The 23,356-nt window shown below is 41.5% G+C and overlaps 1 protein-coding gene across 3 annotated transcripts in view; it reads right to left on the reverse strand.

Moving 5' to 3' along the window:
* Positions 1-23,356, reverse strand: part of HDAC9 (histone deacetylase 9) — a 338,697-nt gene that overhangs the window by 196,560 nt on the left and 118,781 nt on the right. Inside the window, exons 3-8 of one of the 3 annotated variants that reach the window (XM_035130280.2) lie at positions 17,044-17,285; positions 15,169-15,316; positions 13,821-13,947; positions 11,840-11,961; positions 3,399-3,530; positions 638-750 (exon numbers count right to left, since the gene is read on the reverse strand). In XM_035130280.2, coding sequence (XP_034986171.2) covers positions 638-750; positions 3,399-3,530; positions 11,840-11,961; positions 13,821-13,947; positions 15,169-15,316; positions 17,044-17,285 — 884 coding nt within the window. The remainder of the gene's footprint in view (positions 1-637; positions 751-3,398; positions 3,531-11,839; positions 11,962-13,820; positions 13,948-15,168; positions 15,317-17,043; positions 17,286-23,356) is intronic. The other 2 variants (XM_035130275.2, XM_035130272.2) reach the window with 2 other exon arrangements.

The following is a 23,356-nucleotide window of genomic DNA, read 5'->3' on the forward strand; positions in this document are numbered from 1 at the left end:
GACCAACCCGTACGGTTCCCAGAGGTTAATGTGCTCTCACAAGTTTTGTGTGTGTGTGTGCATTTCAAATTTTATTGAATTTTACTGTGTATTTCAATTTTTGTAAGCCACTTTGAAAGATTTTGTCATGAGCAAAAGGATGGGATACACGTCTCAAAATAACTGAAATCGGGAAAATAGAGTTGCAGTCTCCAACCAGTGTTCCCAGGTGCCACTTCTATTGCTATTGCCTACTGGTCCAAAAGAGCTGATCGAAGCAGCTTGAGACAGAGAGCAGGGCTGGTGGTCAGCAGATAATATCCTTAGGAAGCTGATGAGGGTCTCCTGCTGTTGCTGCCCTTCCCCTAGGCCACATCTTCCAGCACTCAAAAAGAGCTCAGGGCAGCTGCCCTAGTAATTGCCCACAGGGTAACATTACAAATCTGGGGAATTTCAGTGGTGACCACCATTGGAGGGTTAACCAACCTCCTCCCCCTCTTATCCATCAGTAAGGTTGCTCACTCATCCCTACACTAGGTGGAAACATGTCGGAGAGGAAGGGGACAGGCTAACATGCACATCCCACTGGGTGCCCCCCACTAGGAGGGGCACCAGAGGACTCCATGCCAAGGGTACAATGAAGGGATTCTGGTCTTACCTCAGCTTGGGAATTCATTGGCAACACTGAGGTGTCGTTCTCTGTATTCCCAGCAGGGGCGTTACTTGGTGAACTGGGACCTGAAACTGGTGAACTGCTACTGACTGATGATTCTGGGGGTGGAAAGAAGAAATAAAAATAAGTACACATAGTATTTAGGAAATACAGTCATACTTCGGTTTAAGTACGCTTCGGTTTGAGTACTCCATGGACCCGTCTGGAGCAGATTAATCCACTTTCCATTACTTTCAATGGGAAAGTTCGCTTCAGGTTAAGTACGCTTCAGGTTAAGTACGGACATCCAGAACCAATTGCACTCATACTTCAGGTTAAGTACGCTTCAGGTTGAGTACTCTGTTGACCCGTCTGGAACGGATTAATCCACTTTCCATTACTTTGTATGGCAGGCATCCTCAAACTTCAGCCCTCCAGATGTTTTGGACTACAATTCCCATCTTCCCCACTGGTCCCGTTAGCTAGTGATCATGGGAGTTGTAGGCCAAAACATCTGGAGGGCCGCAGTTTGGGGATGCCTGTTCTATGGGAAAGTTTGCTTCAGGTTAAGTACGCTTCAGGTTAAGTACAGACTTCCGGAACCAATTGTGTACTTAAACCGAGGTACCACTGTTTCAGCTACAGCAAACAGCATATTACTACTACTACTACTACTACTACTACTACTACTACTACTACTTCCTGCTCTTCCTCTCAAAGGACTATAACATAAGGGTTGGCATATAATATAAGACAACCAAGTTCCATTTGCAATGTATCTTTTTATTCACTCTCAGAATCAATTCCATGATTCTTCCAATAGACAAAGGGCACAATTTATAACTCGGGCAATTCTACCCCCTCTCACTGCTGCCTCAGAGATGGCAAGTTACTCAGCGGCAGGAAAATACTGAAAGGGAGTTACTAATGAGTAAAGGAAAAGGAAGTACCTTTGGCTGCATTCTCTGCTGCCTCTGTGAGAGATCAGCATGACAGAGATACTGGACACTCAAAGGTCATAATAACATGTCATCAATTCATGAGGCCTACTGCCATTCCTAGGCTGTTTGGATAAACCCCTGGAGGACTTCAGTTGTGAACCAGCCTTTATATGAGTAACCAATAAAAAACAATACCTCATTGGCAGTGCATCTCTGTCAGTGAACTCTGGGGGAAAGCATGAAGCTTAAAACATCTTAACGTGGCGTTTTCATGGTTATATCTTATTTTGTTTTGATGCAGTACATTTCTGCATGCTTTCTAAAGAATAAAGGGGAGCTTTCACTAATATATCACACAATTGTTTAAAGACGTGAGCTCCTTATTGCAGCTGAGGAAAACAACCGTTGCTGAGCTTGGATCCATGTGGTCAGTCGGTAAAAATATCACCCTTGCCATCAATTTTAATGCAAACTTTATAATGCAAAGCAAGTAAAAAGACCAGCTCGTTTTCTACTCATTTATTGTTGCCCATTTTATCTCTCTCTCTTTCACGCCTATTCCTGACACTTTAGGGGTAGTGTAGCCCCCCCTTTTAAAACCCAAAACATTTGTAGTACATCTGTGAAATTGACATATTTTAAAATCATATTACAGTGAACCCCAGCATTTCATACAAAGGAAGGGAATTTTTTTTTAACTGATTTGAAAATTTTCTGAACCATACAAAGAATTAAATCCTTTCATTTAAAATAGTTTATTTCCCCTCATCAAACTCAACAACCCTGACTGTGTATCTTATGGGATGTATTTTTAATTTTTCCAGAGGAATAAAGAACAAAAATGACCACTGTTTATTTTGTCCATCTGTCTGAGATGTCACACATTTCAGTTAACACTAGTACCTTTAGAAAAGGACCTTTAGAAAAAAACCACAGAGCTCAAAAAACAATAACAACAATAAACTGGAGATAACTACTGAAAGATTGTTGGTTGTTTTCCTAATAAAAGGATGTATTTTTGTATTTGTTGGAAGCTGCCCAGAGTGGCGGGGAAAACCCAGCCAGATGGGCGGGGTATAAATAAATAATAATAATAATTCCTTCCACCACCTAGTTTTGTGCAAACTCTGATTTTGCAAAAATAAAATAAAATAAGATTTTCATTAACATCAGAAGAATTGAAGTTCTCCTCAGCATTAACTTTAAGACATGTATCATTTGGACTGACTTTTCTAAATTATCTGCATCATCTGATTTAATTTACACAACATAGGGCAAAGAGTAAAGGTAGCCCTGCTAGCCGGGAAGAAAAATCCCAAAGTCCTTATTAGGGCAAAATCTTTGTAGCGTCAAACAAAATGTAAATACTGTACGCAAGCTTTTGAGTTCCCCAGAACCCTTTACCAGGCTAGATGTTTAAACTAACCAAATGCAGACATGGCTGGTTTGACAAACACCAAAAACCATTTTAAATTTTTTTTTGCCAGGAGTGGCCAGTGTGGTGGTGTGAAACTGCTCTTCCAACAACAGTGTCATTGTGGCATCCTGGAACAGTGAGGGAACAGAAAAGGGCAGTGGCCTCACCCCTGCACCATCCCAGGAAGTAGATCCATGGCCCACCACACCAGCCGCTCCCTCTACAAGTTTCAACATATAGCCTGATGAAGAGTTCTGGTGAACTCAAAAGCTTGCACACTACTCTATGACAATTTGGTTGTCTCAGTGAAGATATTACTCTAGTATGGACTTAATAAACACGCTCATTTATAAAGATGATATTTCCCCCCAAATGCGAACAGGATCTCTCCGGTCCAGTCTTTCATTACCTGTCACCTCAAACAATCTTTTCTTGAAGGAGCAGACGACAGTTCCATCCTTTCTCCTGAGTAAAGGGCTGCTTCTCCTTTCCGTCACCTTTTGTTTTAATCTGGAGCGAACTTTTAAGTTGGGCTCGGAGGCTGGGAATGGAGAGAAGAAAATACATGTTTACGATACAGAAAGCTATAGAGGTTAGGAAGTGGGAATAAATAGTTTTTATCCCTCTTAAATCACAAGCAAGTCAACTGCGCAGTAGGATATCAGTTATAAATAGTATTTATTCATAAGCATGTGGGTTTTTTTACTCTGCAACTTTCTCTTTCTCTCTCTTTCTTTCTTTCTTTCTTTCTTTTTACTATATTCACCTTCACAACACCCTGTAAGGCAGAGCAACATTATTTAATGGATGGAGTCTTGGGCTTGATTAGAGGCCATGTACTAAGTTCATGGCAGAGGTCACATATGACCCCCCCCCCCAAGGTAGAGTCAAACTCCAAGATGCTAAATAATGATTTATTTTAGAAATGCCCGATGCATTTCAATTAATAGCCCGTCATCAGACACAGTGCTATATTCCAGCTAACATCATGAGAGATTCATGTGTTCTCAAAGTAGCTTCTCATCTTAAAAAATGCTAACAATATGTTTAATATTTCAAATCGTAGGTAGCGCTGCACTTGTCATACATACTGCTCCCGGTGTTTCTGTAAGCACCGTTCCAGGGATGTAAGGTGGGGATGGGCAGCCTGTGCCCCTCCAGCTGTTGCTGAACTCCCATCAGCTCTAGCCATGGGGAAGATGGAAGTTGGAGTCCAGCAAATCTGGAGGGCCACGGGTTCTCCATCCCTGCTCTAACGGGAAAGGGAAAGGTAAAGGTAAAGGTAAAGGGACCCCTGACCATTAGGTCCAGTCGTGACCGACTCTGGGGTTGCGTGCTCATCTCGCATTATTGGCCGAGGGAGCCGGCGTACAGCTTCCAGGTCATGTGGCCAGCATGACAAAGCCACTTCTGGCAAACCAGAGCAGCACATGGAAATGTTTACCTTCCTGCTGTAGCGGTTCCTATTTATCTACTTGCACTTTGACGTGCTTTCGAACTGCTAGGTTGGCAGGAGCTAGGACCGAGCAACAGGAGCTCACCCCGTCACAGGGATTCGAACCACTGACCTTCTGATCAGCAAGCCCTAGGCTCAGTGGTTTAACCCACAGCGCCACCTGGGTCCTTCTAATGGGAAAACTAATGGGTAAATAGGGGATCTACGATAATTTCTCTTGGTGTGTTTTTCCATTGGGTTAAAGCATTTGCAAGATGGAGATCTGGCTCTGATTTCTGGTCCCGGGTAACTGGAGTTTAATCTGCCCCTGACATAACCATTTCCCTGACACATTGCATATCCCTGCCCGCCCAATCCTGCTATTAACTGTGAAGGCAATTGGTGGTGGCTACTGGCAATGATGGCTATGCTGTGCCTCCACAGCCAGGGGCAGTGTGCTTCTGAATACCAATTGCTGGAGACAGCAGGAGTGGAGAGGGCTCTTGTGCTTGCATCCTGCTCGCAGGCTTCCCAGAGGCATCTGGTTGGCCACCGTGAAAAGAGGATCCAGGACTCAGTGGCTATTGGCCTGATCCAGTAAGCTCTTCTTATGCTCTTAAATACAATATACAATACAATTTCTTCCACCCTCCCATGCTTCAGGGAGGATTTCAATGGAAGAAACAGCAAGGGAGATGTTACCCATGACAATATCCCAATGCCAACTCTCTTCCCCACAGCTCCTTTTAAAGAAAGAAAAAACCAATATTGGCAGTCTGATCAGACATCTCCCACGTAACACCTAGTTCATCACCTTTCAACAGAAATGACCTGTTAAAAGTGCTTCATTTCACCAGTGATGGGAAAGCAATTCTGTTTTTAATATTTTCAAAACAAATACTTTCTCCCTAAGACAACTTGCCCTATCAGCACTGCATTATCACCAAGTTGTTTTTCCCTCTCCCTCTCTCTTTCAACCTATAATCCCACCTGACAATAATTACAATTTGCAGTGAAGTCATCTCTGGCTTCGACTCAATTTACTTGTAGGGTTATATTATATTTATAGGTCTCCATGTTCCTCCAACTGCTGAAGTTTCCCATATTGGTGCCTGAATGATGGGATGTACTCTTCAGGGCCCGAAGAAAAAGCTCTTCGCCATTTCGCTAGGGAGAAGTCCCACTTGCCTCTGAATGTGTTTTCATGCCCAGCTGCTTTGATTGCCTTTCTATTTTTAACCACCTCCCCCATCGCACTCTGCATTTCAATCAATAGCATAAACACAAGACCGCCTTTCTGTGGAGGACTGAATTTATGCTCCAGTGGAAAAGATAAACTACTTCCATTAAAGATGAAGCATCGTTACTTAAATGAAAACTATTTCACCACAGGGGTAGAAATCAGATTCCTACCTCACCCCTTGCTGTAAGAAAGAAATTAAAAACTTTACCAAATGAGAGAAAATGCCTAGAACAGGAGTAAGCAACATGGTGCCCCGACAGATGTTTTTAGACCGTAATCCTGACCATTAGCCATGTTGGCTGGGGATAATGAAAGCCTAGAACATCTGGAGGACTGCATGTTGCCTACCCCTGTCCTGAATATGTTCTTGATATACCTAGGACTAGAATGTAGTATGACTGTTTCAAACAGAACCTTGGTTTTTGTTTATTTATTGAATGCATATCTTGCAGGGAGGCAAACAACAAATGAATGATTTTTTTTAAATATAAAAAACCCCTTTAAAACAATTCCAATGCAGAGGCAGACTGGGAAGAATCTCAATTTAAAATGCTTGTTGAAAAGAGGAAGGTCTTCAGTAGATGCTGAAAAGACAACAGAAATTCCTCATGTCTAAGATGCAATGAGAGGCGCAACAATGCTAAGCTCCAATTCCTATGCTTTGTGGAATGGACCTCCCAATAAGATGGCATCTGCAGGTGGTCCTCACCTGCACAGTGATGGACTGGGTATAGAAGGGGTGAGATAAACTCTCAGGTATCCTGCTTCCAATCTGTATTGGGCTTCATACATCAAAACCATCACCTTGAACCTAACCATGACCTTGATTTGGGGAGGAGGGCATCTGCAACATGGAGAAATTGACAGTAGAGGCCCACAAATATCTTTGTCACCAATTCTGTCCTCTCCATTGTCTGGTACGTGTAAAAGGCCGGGGGATTGAAGCAGAGATTTCTCTTATTTGTGCTGGGAAATGCTTTATAAAGATTGGATTCTGACAGAGAACAGGCTATCGTTCTCATAAGATCCCAGCAACAAAATAGTTCTTTGTATCAATATGATTTGCTCCAATTGTAGATCACTACTTAATGAACCTCATCAGGAAGTATGATAAAGTATACTATTTAATCGGTGTAGAAAAAAGAATCCTGCAAACTGTAGTTTATTAAGGGTGTGGAGAATTTTAGCTCTATGAGAGAGAAACTACAGCTCCCTGGATTCTTTGAGGGTGCAGAGTGTGCTCTGAATATGTCTCGTCATAGTAAGCAAGTCCTTTATCTCCAGGCCATGTTGTTGTTCTTGTTTAGTCGTTTAGTCGTGTCCGACTCTTCGTGACTCCAGGTCATACGCTCATATATAAGAAACTAGAGTTTCGGAAAACATTACTAAAGATGATATTATAAATGAAACATTTAGCCTGTAGGCTGTACCTAAAAAATAGGACCATAAATGTCCAAATTACTAAATTTGGCCACAATGCTTTTTTATTGTGACATGCCCCAATTTCTCAATGATACCATAATTTGTGACAATATATTTAAGAAAGGTGATATGAATACAGAACTTTGTGGTACATCCAGAGGGGGGGGGGACCACAGCTGCTGTACAAAATAAAAATAAAAGTTGCCTGTTGTTGTTTGTTTTGTTTGGAAAGTGCAACACTGTTATCTGCATAGTGAGACCCATTATGTCATAATGAGGCTAGGTTCAAATGCCCACTTAGCCATGAAGCTTCTCTGGTCACCTTGGGTCAGGGCAGCACAACCTACCCCACAAGGTTAACAGGCTAAATTGAGGGAGGTATGTTGTCTTTGGCTCCTTGTAGAAAGGTGGGGCATAAGTGTGTTAAATATAAGAAAGGCTAGGGGGGAGGAAAAATGCTACCTCTTCATAGTACAGTACTTGAGGATTTGCCTCACTAAGAAAGTTGATTAAAATAAGCTCCCGTTAAGATTTGGTCCTTTCTATCTGGAGTTATAACAACAACCAAACTTAATTAGCTTCATACACAATGTAAAACCTTCCATCTGGTAGAGTAATTTAGCAGAATTAATTGTATACCACCATAAGTCAATGAGACACTGAGGAAAACCATTGAAATGCTATTTCCTTTCCTTTGGAAGGGAATTATGTACAATTTCGGCATGATTTGCATTGCTAACAGAGAAATCCAACTGGGAGGAATCACTCTCATTTATATTACTTTCCCATGAGAAAATCAAGAGAGAACTATAAAGCTAGTGCTGTTATTCATAAATAGCTCTGAAATACTTAGAGCACTCTGCTTTAGCCAAGACATGCTACTTGGCAGCAAGAACCTCTAATCACAGGCCTGATCACATATCCAATGTTAAGTGTGCTTCTTTGTAAGTTCAAATGTATCTTTGTTCAATAACCTAAACAATCTGTTTTAGAGGTCTTGACTACTACGGCTACAACTATGAAGTCCTAGGGCTTCTTACACTCTCAGAGCGGTGGGAGTTTTTATTGTAGAGTGTGAATAGGCCAATTTGTATAAGTAAAATGAGATTCTCCTGGTTCTCGTGCAGCTTTATGGTGATTTGGGGTTGCACAGTTCACAGTCCTGCATCTACCTTTCTTTTTGCAGATCTGTCATAGTGGTTCATCAGAACCTCAAATAATGCAGTTTCCTGAAAGGAGGAGGAGGAAGTTGATCATTTCCCCACCTGACCCAGTGAAGAGTAATTAGCAAGCTGCATGCTGGCCTCACACTGGAGGAATCACTATTGTTCACTAATGCTAGTAGTATCATGAGGCAGTAACTGGAGAACCTACAACAGCCTCTCCCAACCTGGTTCCTTCCAGAGGTTTCGGACTACAACCCCCATCAGCCTGAGCCGTCATGGCCAACGGTCAGGAATTATGGGAATTGTAGTTGAAAACCTTTGGAGGGCATGAGGCTGCAGAAGGCTGCCTTGCAACATGTGGGAATATGTGCTACCAATGGCTTCAGTTTGATCAGCAGAACGGAAATGGAAAAAAAATGCAGAACAAGCATGTATTCCATATGCCAAAAATATGTTAAAAAAAATTGAGGTTCCAATAAAAGGAGACTAATTATTAGACACTGCATGGGAAGAAGAAATCTAAGGCAAATATATAAATCTGATTCTCAACTCTGCAATATTTCACCAGGCACTTCAGAAGAGAGTTCAATATTTTCAGAAAATACCTCCACTAGTCTAACCATATGAAAATCAATCTCAAGTTACACTTTGTTTCTAAATAATCAGTACTTTTGGCATTTTATACAATGGGAATTTGCCATTTTATACAATGGGAATGCTACCTATGATGTAAGCGAGCTTTGTACTGTACAGACTGAGGGCCGGTTCTGATAAAATGCTTAGTACATTTTATCTGTGGGAGATGTGAGCAATGTAATTCCATCCTTTCTGGATTCAAATGTCCATTTTGCCCTCCAACCACATACACCAAGTGTGGGGAAGCTTTGGCCCTCCAGATTCTGCTGAACTACAACTCCCATCACCCCTGGCCATTGGTCATGTTTACTGCGGCTGGACCTGTAGCCGATCCCTACATCTGGTCCCCAAGTATCCTCCTTAGCCTCAAAACCATATTCAGATGGGTACCCTTGATTCACTTGATACACTATGGAGCTGTCCTCCTGGCACTGGCTTTGCTGTAGCTTTGCCTGGACATGACTGGGACAGAGCAAGGGGTTGGTTAGGTAAGGACTGTGCACACACATCAGCGGAGCCAACTCAGTGTTCCCAACAGTGTGTCTAGCTGTCCTCCCACCTCCATCTCCATCATCTCCATCTCTATCTCCATCTCCATCTTGGTAAGTGCTGGGGCTGCCCCACTACACAATCCACTAACTATTTGTCTCCCATCCTAACTCCCCTCTTCTTCTTATCAACAGAGCAATACTTTTGACTGTGATTGCATACGCAGGCCAGGCTGAGTCAAAATATTGCTAACCTACTCATCCCATCTCCTCTCTTACAGTTTGTGTGTTCTCGGCTGTAGAAAGCAACTGGATGGAGTCCTTAACCAGACTTTCTAAATAATTAGCTTTTTTTCAATCCAAATATACAGCTGTATATTGGAACCGCACAGTTTGACAGTTGTGTGTTAATGTTTAATTTAACAGTTGTGATAGGTAAGAATCCCTGGCCCAAGCCTACAGACAAAACAAAAGCTAATGCCTATGAAGCAGCAGCCTCAAAATTAGATTAAAACACCACACGGTCAGCATCAACAAACCTGCTGGCTAAGAACGAGTATCTCTGACCATTCATAGCCCAAGAACAGGGGAAGGAGGGAGAGGAAAGACCACTTATTGTGACAAAGGTCAAACATTTGCGGGCAAAGAACCTGTCTATACATATGAGTGGTTCATGGGACAGCTTTGTCTGGGATGGTCCCAGGAGGATGTCGTAGGCTCCAGAATGTCCCTTTTGCCTAAGGGATGGCCCCATAGCCATCCTGATCAGTTTAGGGTCATTTCACTCGTGTCATCCTGGTTCCTGTTGCTTTTTCCTCTAAAACTGTTAGGCAATCATTGGGAGCTTTGTGAATCTGTAGCTGAGGGCAGAAATTAGGACCACTTCAATTAGGGGTCCCGCGTTGCTTACTTAAACAGGATGCATACAATACACGGACCGATTCTTAGAGATGCAGTAAAACAAAATGGGAATTTTCCTAACACTGTACTGATGTTCTGCCTATGCTTTCTTTTTTTTACTTTGAAAACCTGTCACATAAACAGAAGAACAGAAGTGACCAAAAATGAGATCAGCTCATTATTCATCTGTGTATGTCATATGTTGTGTTTCAAAAAGAGCCTCGTAGTTGTGCATTTTCTCTGTAGCTGATGTATGGCGTGCCCAAATATTTGGAATAATGTATAGAAAACATCTGGCTTTAATTATATTGTAGCCCTCTTATGCAGACAATGAGAATTGAATTAAGGAATATTTATAAACCCCCACAGAGATGTAAAAGTATTAACAGCTGCACCAGAACAATACTGTTAAAATGTTTGAAAATGTTTGGCCTTACCAATCAACAATTTTACACCTCATAAATATCAATAATGCTTTTTTAAAAAAGAGAAATGCATTTTTTTAAAGGGTGGAGGGGGGAATTTAAATGTCCAAACTGTAGTATAACCCAGGCAGGAATAATATGTTTATATATTATATTGGGACTGGAGAAAAGATAATTGAAATAGCATTCTTTGGGCCGAACCCCTTCATTTATATATATATAATCAGCGTCGGTTTCTCCTAATAAACACATTTTTTAATGTAAATTGAATAATACACACATTTTACAAACAATATTCTCAAATAAAATGCATTTTTAATGTTTTCCCCAATATACAAGTTTTGTGCACTGCTCCCCTCCCCACAAATATGCATTTTTGTATGAATCGATTGTTTGAAGAACTGCATTGCAAAATTCATAGAAGTGTGAATTTTGGGGCAGGGTAGTGACAAAATCAGGGCAGCACAGGCACACTAGTGGAATTGGCTCTGCCCCTGACCCCCTTGCTCCACCCCAACCATATCCAGGAAGCTGCAGCAACACCAGTGTCAGGAGAGTGGTTCCACTCCACCACACCAGCTACCAAAATACTGGATTTGTTGGTTATTTTGAGTGCAGAACTGCTACTTTCCCCCCATTTTTCTTCATTGCTAGACCAAAAAAAAGATGACAGATTAGAAAGTTTTGCTAATCTCCTCTATGCATTTGAAACACAAGCAACAACTGTCTTTGAGCATTTAGTGCGAGTAATTCATACCATGCGCGCACAATATTGAAGCACATGGTTGCAATATTTAAATTTATGAACAGAAGAACATTTATGGGGCAATGGAGCTCACCTTGGGTTGCACCTGGACATTACAAGTTTTTTTTGAGCTACTCATTCAAAATTTATCAGCCCTTCTAATGCAAATATGCAACGGAACACAAAAGCGAAATTCATGGTATGCAATATTCTCATTAGAAGGTGGTTTAAATTTTAGCGTTGTCAGTGAATATACCCCAAATAACTTAGATGTTGTATGTTCCTTTATGTTCACATTGTATCCGAAGGTCAAATTAAGCTTCATATTGGTTAAAAAAAATGATGGAGGCAGAACCGAGCTGGAATTTAAGGTAAGCTTATTATACTCACCGGTTTTTCGAAGCGGGAAATCATCCTTGGCTTCTTGTGCTCCTGGTAACGTGTATTTGTAGGAAGGGGACGTTCCACTAAGGGGAGGAGAACTTTGATCCAATGAGGTATGGTGGGCAGCCCTACATAAGATACAGATGGTCACTGCAATGCCTGACGTTTTGTGAATTAACAATTTATACATCCAAGTTACAGAAAATGTTAAAGCTATAGGTGCAGCTTGATTCTTCCAAGTGTGTAAAAAGCCTATGGGGCACACATAGTTATGGGGCACACGTAGTTAACAGTAAGTTATGGACTGCTCAGACTTCACAATAATTTTTCTTTAAGTAATTCATAAAATGCACGCAAGAGAAGTGTCATGGCAGTGCAGATAAAATTTGCCATTGGACTAGTCATTTCAGTATCATTAATAGAGACTGACTCATGTATGCTGCATGTCTATATCAAGATTTTCACCTGGCACCTTCATTACATATCTTTATATGTAATGAAAAAAGCAAAAACATCTCTCTTCAACAAGAGCTTTGGCTGATTAACATTAAATGTGTTTGTTGGAGTGGGCTTAGTGGTTTGTTTTGTTCTTCTTGTTGTTCTTATTATATATTTCATATTCATATTGTGAACTGCCCTGTGATCTTCAAATGAAGGGTGGTATAAAAATTTATATATATTTTTTTAAAAAATAAAGTATTTGAATTCTAGGGACAAAACAAATTCTTACCAAGAAAAAGAAAGTCCGGGTCCCCTATTTGGTGTGAAATATCTGCTTATGAGAAACCTCTTTTTGACAACTGAGCATCAAAAAAATAATAATACTTACTGACATTCTCTATGTACCTAACCTCATGCCCTACTTAGTAAAAATGTCGGCTCCCTCGGCCTGAAGTGAGATGAGTTGCCTTTGACAAGGCTTAACCATCCAGGGTTTTTACCTTTACTTACTTAGCATTCCACCAATCTAACTCAAACTTTTCTTTATATGAAAAAGGTAGTGAAGACATTTTAGAGTCAAGGAGCAGCCTAATTTATTCTGGTCTTCAGTCAAAGATTAATCAAGAAACTCATTTATAGTTGAAATGAGAACCGTTCCCCCCCCCAAAAAAATTCTATTCCATTTATCCTATTAAGGTGTAGAATAAAACACCCGTTTTCATTTTTCTCAAGAATCTGCAGAAGAATATAAATCTGAATGCCTTGCTTGGCATTTTGAACAACAACAAAAATCATCTGACTATTGTAATGAACTATTCAGAAAAATGGCATAAGCTAAAAGCAAATTCAAAGCCTCAAGATTGCCCAAGGATATCTGAGCAAAAATAGTGAATCTCAGTCCTGTTGATGGGAACAAGTGGTAGATTGTGTAATTTGATCCTGAATGTGGTCATTTTGGTTAAACACAGCTGTTTACATTGGTTACAAAACTAAAGAGTGTTGGCATATGTGAAATTCAATAGGGAAATATGTCTCCCTATTGCTTTTATCAAGCCCTATTCGGTACTAATGATATTTCCACAAATTAAATACTTCTAATAAGCTTAAGGGGGGGCAGGCCTTTAGGCTGTCACTATTTTGTGGGAAGTATTCAATCGCATACCAGATATTTAGTTTTTGTGCAATCCAACTGGATTGTTGCCCTAGCCCAACAAATCCACTTAAACAGACTTTTTGTGGTAGGGAATGTGATGGGAATATACTTTGAAAAGTGTACCGTAGGAAGAATGAACAATTGACGGGGAAGATGTGTAACACCTTGCAAGCAAATCAGGATGAATGTTAAGTAAACAAGGTAGATCTATCTGTTAGGTTTTTATAAGTAAAGTCAATATCCAGAAGAGGTACATTAGCCCTTAGGATGCAAAGATGATGATATGCAACATCTTTCTCAGTTTGCTATCATTTTGGAATGTGGAACTTTTAATACTTGCGTTTCCACTTTATTGGATGGGGAGGGTTTAAGATAGCAGAAGGCTAAACATACGTGTACCAGAGCTTGGGGTGCCGGCTAACGGAATGATTCTTCCCATTGGCTGGAGAGTCTTTCGTTGCAGATTTACTCAATAGAAACTCTTGAAGTTTCTGCTTCACTTCTGTACTGGCCACTGCTCCTAAAAGAAATATTTTTTTTTCATGTTTGTAATTGTATAGAGTGTCCAGAATTCATTTAAAAAAACAACAACAGATGCACAAGCAACAGTTTTGCTAGAAAAAAATGTGAATATGAGTGACAGACAATAGTTGTATCAAATAATGCCTTTCCCCTGATTTCCTTTCTTTAGAGAAGATGTCAAATACTGCAGTCATTAGAGAAAAATGAGAGCCTGGGTACTTAAAAAAATATTATGGATAGGTTTTGAAAGCACAGTATAAACTCTGAAATGTGTGTCATTGTGATTGCTGAAGTAATACAGGTCTCTGAGACCTTGTTTCAAAACTTTGAACATGGCATTATGCTACTGCTAAATTTATATAATTTCCCATATAAGCTAAAAGCATATTTAAAGGAGGTCACAACATTCTCTATTTTGCTAAATATTAGTACACACTTTATTATCAATGAGAAATTCCAGGGGGATAATGAATACATTTGGTGTTTATAAATTGTTACCCCATGAATATTTTTGAAGCACTGAAACAGCTTAGTTTTCACGGCCATTCCATTTGTGAGGGGAATTATATGTATCTGCCTCCCCCTAGTGAGTATCACATTCCAGTAATGCCATTTCTTTTTTAAAAACTTGCCTAGAAGCCACAGTAATAGAAGACTGTCAACGTGCCCTGTCTATCTATCTACATCTATCTACATTTCCATACAAATATTAGCAATGCAATTAATATGGATGATTTTGGATTTTAATGGAACACACAATGCGGGCAGTTCCAGACCTTTGCTATTTTTGGGTGGGATTCAATCAAATTGTGGCAAATTTAGGTTGCACATTTATACTTGTTTGATAGGTCCTGCACAACAAACCCACGAGGGATTGGACTTTTAGAATTAAGAAACACGATGGGAAAATGCACTGGGAATGATGGAATAACACTTGCTTTAGCACAACATCCTCTAGCCTCCCCACAAACAAATCAGAACGAATGCTCATTAAATAGCCAGCATTGTCTAATCTCCTTGCAAACAAATCAGGATAAATGCTCAATAAACAAATCACTTGGAAGTGCCCTGGACCTGAATGGAATTATATTGCCAGACCATATTTTTATATATGCAGTCATTTACTGAGGGGGCAGTGGTGGCGGAGGAGGCAGTAGTGAGCAAGCCAACAGAAGTTAGATAGCGTTTTTCAACCGGACCTTGGCTGAACAGATCTTACTTTCGCGGCTTCTTTCTTTGCTTCTGATTGGAGGAAGCTGCTCCCTGTGGTGCCTTTCCAGTTCCTGTTCTTGCCTTTGTTGCTCCAGTTTCTGCTCTTTCTCAATGAGTTCTTGCTGTTGCTTGATGGCTAAGAGTTCCTGTTGTAACTTGCAAAGAAGACATAGTCATAAGAAAGTATAGTCTTAAGGCTGGAGGTGGACATGCCAAGCCGCCACCCCGCTTGCAGTCCGTGGTCCTATAGCAAACAAAATCACTTGTGCATTAGTCCCTTTGAAAGCTACATGAATTACTTTCTCCGGGACTAACTTGTCCCACCGATTTCAACTGAATTCAGTACCTGTGCTGACTCAGCAGCACTCAGCCAATTTCAACAGGACTTACTCCCAAGTAAATCAAGAATATACTTGATGGCAGTATATATCATTGTTAAGCAAGCACTCATAAATGTGGTGGTGGTTCCTGATGACCCGGGTGGAAGGTGTTGGTGGTGAGCAGATTATTTATTCTTGCTGTACCAACTCTCAGGCTGGTGCAGTAGAGGGTCTTCACTGGGTCCCTTGCTAGGAAATGGTCTGACGTTGGATCCAGTGGATCTGCCACCAGTCCTGCTCTGCTGCAATCCCACCATATCCCATTTCAAGCCCATATGACAACTACTATTAATGGGAGATACTGCCAGCAGTAGTGTGTGCCCCACCATGCCTTCGGTGGGCTCAGCAGGAGCTTCCACAGCTGCAGAGTCCACCAGACTGCAGTGGAGGCATCTCTGCTGAATCTTAACATCTGCCAGCAGCACAGATCATGGGGACAAGATTGCTGCACCCCTTTAGCTGGATCAGGGCCAAAAGAAAAGTAATTTCCTTCTTTGCCTTCAGATGTCTTTTGCTCTTCCAGTCCAGCATTCTGATTTTTCTATTTTCAAGAAAAGTGCCATAAAATGTGACATAGCTCAATAATTATTGTTTTCTTAGTGTTTTAATCTCCATATAACCAGATTTTTTCTTTTGTAAGCACATTTTTGGTGCTATTTTTGCACATTTGCCATTGTGACCAAAGGCTCTGGTTGCTCTTCTCACACACCAAGCAAAAAGCAATTATTTCATGCCCACCTAATCACAGCTCTGAAGCACCGTGAGCTACAGATGGAGGCTATAAGCATGAGAGGCAAAAGCCCATCTTGGACTTTCTTGCATTGCTTAAGCAAAAGCCCCCATTTAATTTTTCATTCTCTTCAGCAGAGCTAACTTTAAAAGGTCACATTAACTGTTTCCATTTTAACAGGCGCAGAGTCAGTCCAAAACTAACAAGCATTTTACAAAGAGACTCTCCAAAGCTAACACAATTATGAGCTAAACACAACTGGATGCCTTTGGTGACTCTTCTGAAGATCTCACCTTTATTTTTTGGAGTTGTGCCTTTTACAAATCTGGCCGAATTTCTGGTTGAAGATAGTACAGTGCAAAATATGGCCATGTGTCTTAAAGAAGGTCTTCTGTGTCTGAATCAATCTGTGACCCCATACATAAGCAAAGAGAAGGAAACAATGCATTTCTAAAGCAGATTGATACGGCTCTCAATGTGTTCACTAATTGGCCGGAACATTTTCAGAACATTCCAATTTGGAATACTATGCATTTCTGCAAAATACGTGAATTTCAGATGGCTCCCTCTGTTGTGCAGCCCTGCAAACGTTTTTATGAACACATTTGGAGTAATATCCACACGCTAACAAATGTGTACTTTCACCACATACGCTGCTCATATAGCTGAAGCTTCATTCTGCTGCATGGCACCCCAAGAGACAACGCCCTCAAGTCTTTGAACATTTAGCTTGTTATGGCACAATCTGGGAAGAGGAGAAACATGTTGCTACCTTTATGTGTTCCTGGATCTGAGCTTGGTGCTGTCGCGTCAGGTTCTCGTGCTGCTTTTGAAATTCTGCTATAAGGAGCTGTTTCTGAATTTGTTGCTGCTGCTGGATCAGGAGGAGTTCCTGCTGAAGCTGCTTTTCACGTATCATTGGGTCCACCATGGGAACCATCATCCTGAGATCTGTCCGCAGGTCTAATGGCGTGATAGGTTCTAATCCCACAGGAACTTCTGACTTCACATCCACTGATATACAAGGATATACAAGGGGGGGGAGGTGGGAACAGAAAGGGTAGGGGGGAGGGAGGGGAAAGATCAGATAGGAGTTTTTATAAAATCATGATATTTGCCATTCACCAGCTATCGTCAGTCATACAGCCTGTTGAATGTCACCTTTTGGCAGCAATAGAAACAGGAAGCAGCATTTATTTTCATGGCCAGCTTGGAGAGGGCAAGGAATGACTCACTGAGGGTTTGTGAGCATCCTTTGTGAGCACTAACAACGCATGCTCACAAATCACCAATGGTTTCCAGAAGAATATAGGTTGCTATTTAACACAGGAAGCTACTTATACCAAGCTGACCTTTAGTCTACCTGGCTCAATATTGTCCATTCTGACAGTGATTCTGCAGAGTTCCAAGCAGGGGTCTTTCTCTGCCATGCCTGGCGATGAGAGGGATAGCATGCACCTTCGGCATGCACTGGACTACTGAGCCACAGATCCTTCCTGCGATGGTTGCTGCAAGGTGAACAGACAAGTGCTCAGCCACCCCAAGCAGCGACACATGCAGAGATGCAACAGGAATGACTCCTCTTCTGGAGTCCTCCTACTACATTTCCAAATGTGGAATGATTGAATGATTGATGATAGCAATTGCAGAGATAGGGAAGAATTACCAGTCCTAGCCAGAGGCTGACTGGAAAAAGGTAAGGCCAGAAAAGTAAAAAAGTGTGCATGCACACGAAAGTTCAGCAATGACAAACTTAGTTGGTATCTAAGGTGCTACTGGAAGGATTTTTAAAATTTTGTTTCGACGTACAGAATAAATTTATAGTAATAATAATTTTATTATTTGTCCCAGCCCATCTGATTGGGTTCCCCCAGCCAGCCTGGGTGGCTCCTTCTCGGTGGCTAGGGACCTCTGTGGGCTTCTGGGTGCCTTTCATTATTTCGCAGCCCAGTGCTTTGCTCATGCTTTGCACATGAAACATCCCAGGTTCAAGCCCAGGGAGGGCCGAAACTGCTCCTATCAGTGTTGACAAGACTCATCAATGGCCTGAGTCCAGATAAGGCAGCTTCCTATGTTGATATGAGGTGTTCTCTCTGTTTGGGATTGCTGCTGTAATACTCCTCGGCACCTCTGGAAGCAACAATGAGAAGAGAAATGAGGAAACATTTACAAGGCATAAACCCATGCTTGTCAGGATTAATTCATTTCTGGATTTCAGAATTTGGTGCTATATTTCCAGTGGCAGAGAAGGGATTTCTTGTCAGAATGGGAATTTCAGCATGGCTTCCAAGACTAAATGAAATTTGAAATATTTGCCTTTCATTCCCACCCACCCAACTTTTGGCATTCCCGCCGAACTTCTTCCTGCAGGTTTTCCTACAGTCCAGACTATGCCCACAAAATTGAAAGAAGAAGGGAACAGGAAATTGAAGACTCTTTGTCAGTATCACCTTTTGTTTCTAGAAGGCAATGGGAACCATGGCTTTGGGAAGCAGGGTATTTAGTGGTGGGGTATGTGTGGATGCTCCCATCTTTAAGCGTGGTTGACAGCAGGGTCCTCTCATAGTGCTATGGTGTGGGAACTGGGAGCTCTGGCAACCATTATAAAACCAGTGGGAAAGCCAACGTATGGGTTATTTTGAGGCAGCCCTTAAGAGTCCCCTAAAATGCCATTTAATTCAACAGCACCAGAGTCACAGAACATAACAAATGCCCGTTGTTTTACAGACTGCAGTTCCGGAATCCCCCAAAGTTTCTGACATTTTCTCCTGGCAGCTGGAAAACATATGAATTCATACCACATATCTACTCTTTAGAATTTTATGCATTGTTCTTCTTCTCTTGTGAGCAGAATAAGGCCCATGGTGCACAGTAGATCCAGTAGAGGGCAGAAGCAGCCAACTATACCAGACAGTGTTTTAAAAAACAAAACTATGAGTTAGTCTCTTTGCCCAGATCCGTATATCAGAAGTATGTGCATGTGGGCACTGGAAGAATATCCCATCCCTTTAAATCAACACCCCCTTTCTTTGTTTCACTCACTTTTCTTTCACTGCCACAGTTCAATACAAGGAAAACGGAGGACTATAAAAACATAATATTAGTGTTCTGGCTCTTCAAAAAGAAACGTGCAGCATAAAAATGCAAGGCTCTTTTTAAAAAATAAAAATAAAAATGCTTGCATACATATTTTTAGGCCCTTAAACCACTTGGGAATGCTCTAGCCTAAGGGAAGAACATATGGATGATAGAAGATGCTGAGTCTCTCTTACATTTTTCTATCAAACATAATGGGTTTTCTCTCTTTTTCAACTTTCAGAAACAGCTATCGTGAAGCTCAAGGCACAGTTTATGTACCAAGCATTTTTAAACCTGCCAGAAGGATATTGCCCAACTCCTGGCTTTTGTTCTGAGGCAAAATTGCAAAAAAAAAAAAGGAGGAAAGAAATCACCCTTAAGTTACAAAAACTCCCCTTGATTATAAATAATTGTCCCAGACCAAGAGAAAAGCGGACAGCGAGATCCCAGCCCTTTCATCCAATTTATTCTGCAGCAACCCACATTCCATTTGTCTAGACTAAATATAGCAGCGTTTATACAAGAAATCAATAGTGCTTGGAGAGCGAGCGGAGCAAAGGCATGAATATTTCATCAAACTCACAGAGAAATGGCAATCAGCAAACTGACAGCTCAGTGGAAGCTGACTCCTCAGGCCCTCCAGATAAGTCTTTGTTATTTGGTAGTGGCTCATCCCCTTCAAGCCACCGCCTTATCACAGCCGCTTGTCTATTTTTAGCATTAATTGCATTGTAGGTGACAAAGGCTTATCATGTTTAAAGTGGAGAGATGGATTTTCTTCTATCCATTGTGCCACATAATAAGCCTCACTGGGGACAATAAAAGATGCCAGAGCCGAGCAAAAACCCTGCTCCCCAGGACTGCCTGCAGTCTGCGCAGGTTGAAACGTTCCCAATATTGACGACAGAAAAAAAAATATTCAAGCCCAAAATAGAACACAGACACACACCTGTGAGCGTGGGGGACAAATCCTGCCACAAAGGCAGGCCACATATGTTCATGGAGCTACAATGGATCTCTTTAAAAACAAAACAAAACTGTCACATGATGACTGCAAGGTGTAGTAGAATTTATTTGGCCTTGTTCCTTCTTTTTCTAGAACCAATGTTCTATAGCAGGCACCCCCCAGATGTTTTGGCCTACAATTCCCATGATCCCTAGCTAACAGGACCAGTGGTCGGGGAAGATGGGAATTGTAGTCCAAAACATCTGGAGGGCCGAAGTTTGGGGGTGCCTGTTCTATAGGCTTGTTTCTAACACCACAAGTCCCAAACAGCCAACCCCCTTGGTGTCTACCTGCTTAGGAACATAGGAAACTGCCTTATACGGAGTCAGATGATTGGTCCATCTAGCTCAGTATTGTCTCCAGTGATTGGCAGCTGCTCTCCAGGGTTTCAGACAGGGATCTCTCCCGGCTCTACTTGGAGATGGCGGGAATTGAACATGCAAGGAAGATGCTCTACCACTGACCTATGGTGGTAAGCAAGTGCCCGTATTTTGGGCAGAAAATCCATTACAGGGCGGATAAAGAAAACACCAGAAAGGTGAGCTGGCTAGGCATAGAAATATCATACAGGGCAGCTTTGTGTATGGAGAGGTAGGGAGGGTCAGGAATGAGATCCTCACTTTTACAACCGTCTCTGGGGCACATTGTCAAAAGGTTCCTGCAGAATTTTAGAAAGGGTTGACTTCAATTGTCCTCTGCTGCTTCAGAGGTCTACGGATGTATCCTTCTGTGCAGATTTGTCAGTGTAGGACAGATACATATGGTTCCCTCTATAATCTAACTATATGCTGCGTAAAGAAATACTTCCTTTTGTTTATCCGAAATCAACCATCACTGGATGACCCCTGGTTCTAGTATAATAAGATTAGGAGTGTACTTTCTCCACACCTAGCATCATTTTGTACCCTTTTATCTCTTCTCCCTTTCTACAAACTAAAATGCTCCAGATGTTATAACATTTCCTCACAGGGGAGTTGTTCCAGCCTCCTGATAATTTTGACTGAACTCTGTCTTTGTCCCCCTTTTTGAGGGGTGGCAACCAGAACTGGACATAATGTTCCAAGTACAGTCACACCATAGATTTGCATAGCAGTTTCACTTCTATTCCTTTTCCTAACGATCCCAGATGTGGAACTTTCAGGTTAATATATAAGGAAATAATACTGAGTGTTTGCCAGGGGTGCCAATTTGCATAAAATAGTGTGTGTGTGTGAAGATAAGACCTGCCTTGCACAATCAATCACATGACACAGTGCACACACACCATTTGAATGGCAATGCCCATCAACTTTAGGGGCCCCCAGATCCCTCAAATATTTTATTGGGGGGCTGAAGACCTCTCAACCCATAGGAGTTGGCTCCTATGCTGTTTTCACAGGACAATGTTGGCTGATTCTTCACTTTTTTCTGAACCTTGTGGAGGGGGCTTCGAGGGAGCTGTGAGGAGATGCCCCCAGGTGGAGGGCAGGACTAAAAGCATATCTCCAAGGACACCACATTATTCCCTGTCCACTATTATTATTACTACTGTATTATGCTTTCTTTCAAATGCATGCATGCCAAAAAATGAGAATTAAAACGACTGTAAACAGTTATCAGAATTTTGATATGCAAAGCTCTTCCCTTCCTCCTTCCAATAGCCTGAAAGACAACACCACACTAGTAAACCATTGCTGAGATGCATTGAAACTGTAGCTGTTGAAGTTAAAGAGAGCTGGCGGGCAAGCAGTGTGAAAACTAATGGCTTTATTTCACTGATTCTCTAAGATCCGTCTTGCTCTTTGGAAATATGCAAACAAACCCAAGCATAATCATGAACGGCCCCCTAATTCCAAACATGTGACAAGTTCCTAATTGTTGCATTACGGAGTTCCATCGCTTAGCGAGCACTTAGGAAAGGAGGCTTTATCTGCCTGCTGCCTTAGAGGTTCAAGCCAGCCTCCTGCTATTTGCCAGCAGGGAACCTGGGGGGCATGATGAAACAAATTAAGTAACTCATGACAAACCGCAAAAATATGTCAACAGGAGAATACCTGAAATATATCTCCGCTTCTCAGTGTGTGTGTGTGTTTGTGTGTGTGTGTGTGTGTGTGTGATATATATATATATATATATATATATATATATATATATATATATATGCAGAGCCTTTAAAGCTTCCCTGCATGCAGCTTCCTGCCAAGTAATCAAGCAACCCTCATTTTTCAAAAAAGGGCTCTTTTTTCCCTTACAAGGAATCTGAGCATCTTTCATACAGCCAACTTCTGCTAAGGGTGAGATAAAAATAGTCCAGAAATAAATGTGGGTTTTAACCTTTGAATTTACTCGAGTGCTTTAAAGACTAGATTGCCATGATTATGCCAGCGAGCTGGCAAGCAAAATCGTGTATGCTAAGATGCCTCCGGGTGGGGATATATATATATATATATATATATATATATATATATATATATATATATATAGTATATCAAGCCATCTTAGTGCCACATCCTGAGTTGCTTGGTGATGCCAGTACAGCACCACATGCTATGGCAATGCGCTGCCAAAGCAGTCCTTGTTCCCAAGCCTACACAATTATTTGCTGGCAACGCAGTTAAGAAGATTCAGTAAGGACGTCTCCGTATGGTCTTGCGGATACATTTCCCAGGTAGTGGTCCTCCTTGTTAAGGTGGAGAAGTGGCCGAGTTTCCACAATGCACATAATGAAAAAGGTTGTGAGGAGCCAGCTCCATATGGAGGCCTCTGCTCACGGATGCCAGAATAGTACAGCTCTCCCTTCTCCGAGGCACATTGATTCAGCTTATGTGCACGTGAGCATCTTGAAGTACCCGCTTTCCCACATGTCATTATATACACAGCAGATGAGACGCTGCACCCCTCCATGTAGAAGCAGATAGGTTTTCCCTGCGTTGAAATATTGATAGTTTGCCAAATGCAAATTAAAATAATTTGCTGTAAGCATTTTTTTTTTAAAAAAAACCACTAACAAGAAAACTTCTGA

Source organism: Zootoca vivipara, chromosome 12 (genome assembly GCF_963506605.1).
Source record: "Zootoca vivipara chromosome 12, rZooViv1.1, whole genome shotgun sequence".
NCBI classification, from domain to species: domain Eukaryota; kingdom Metazoa; phylum Chordata; class Lepidosauria; order Squamata; family Lacertidae; genus Zootoca; species Zootoca vivipara.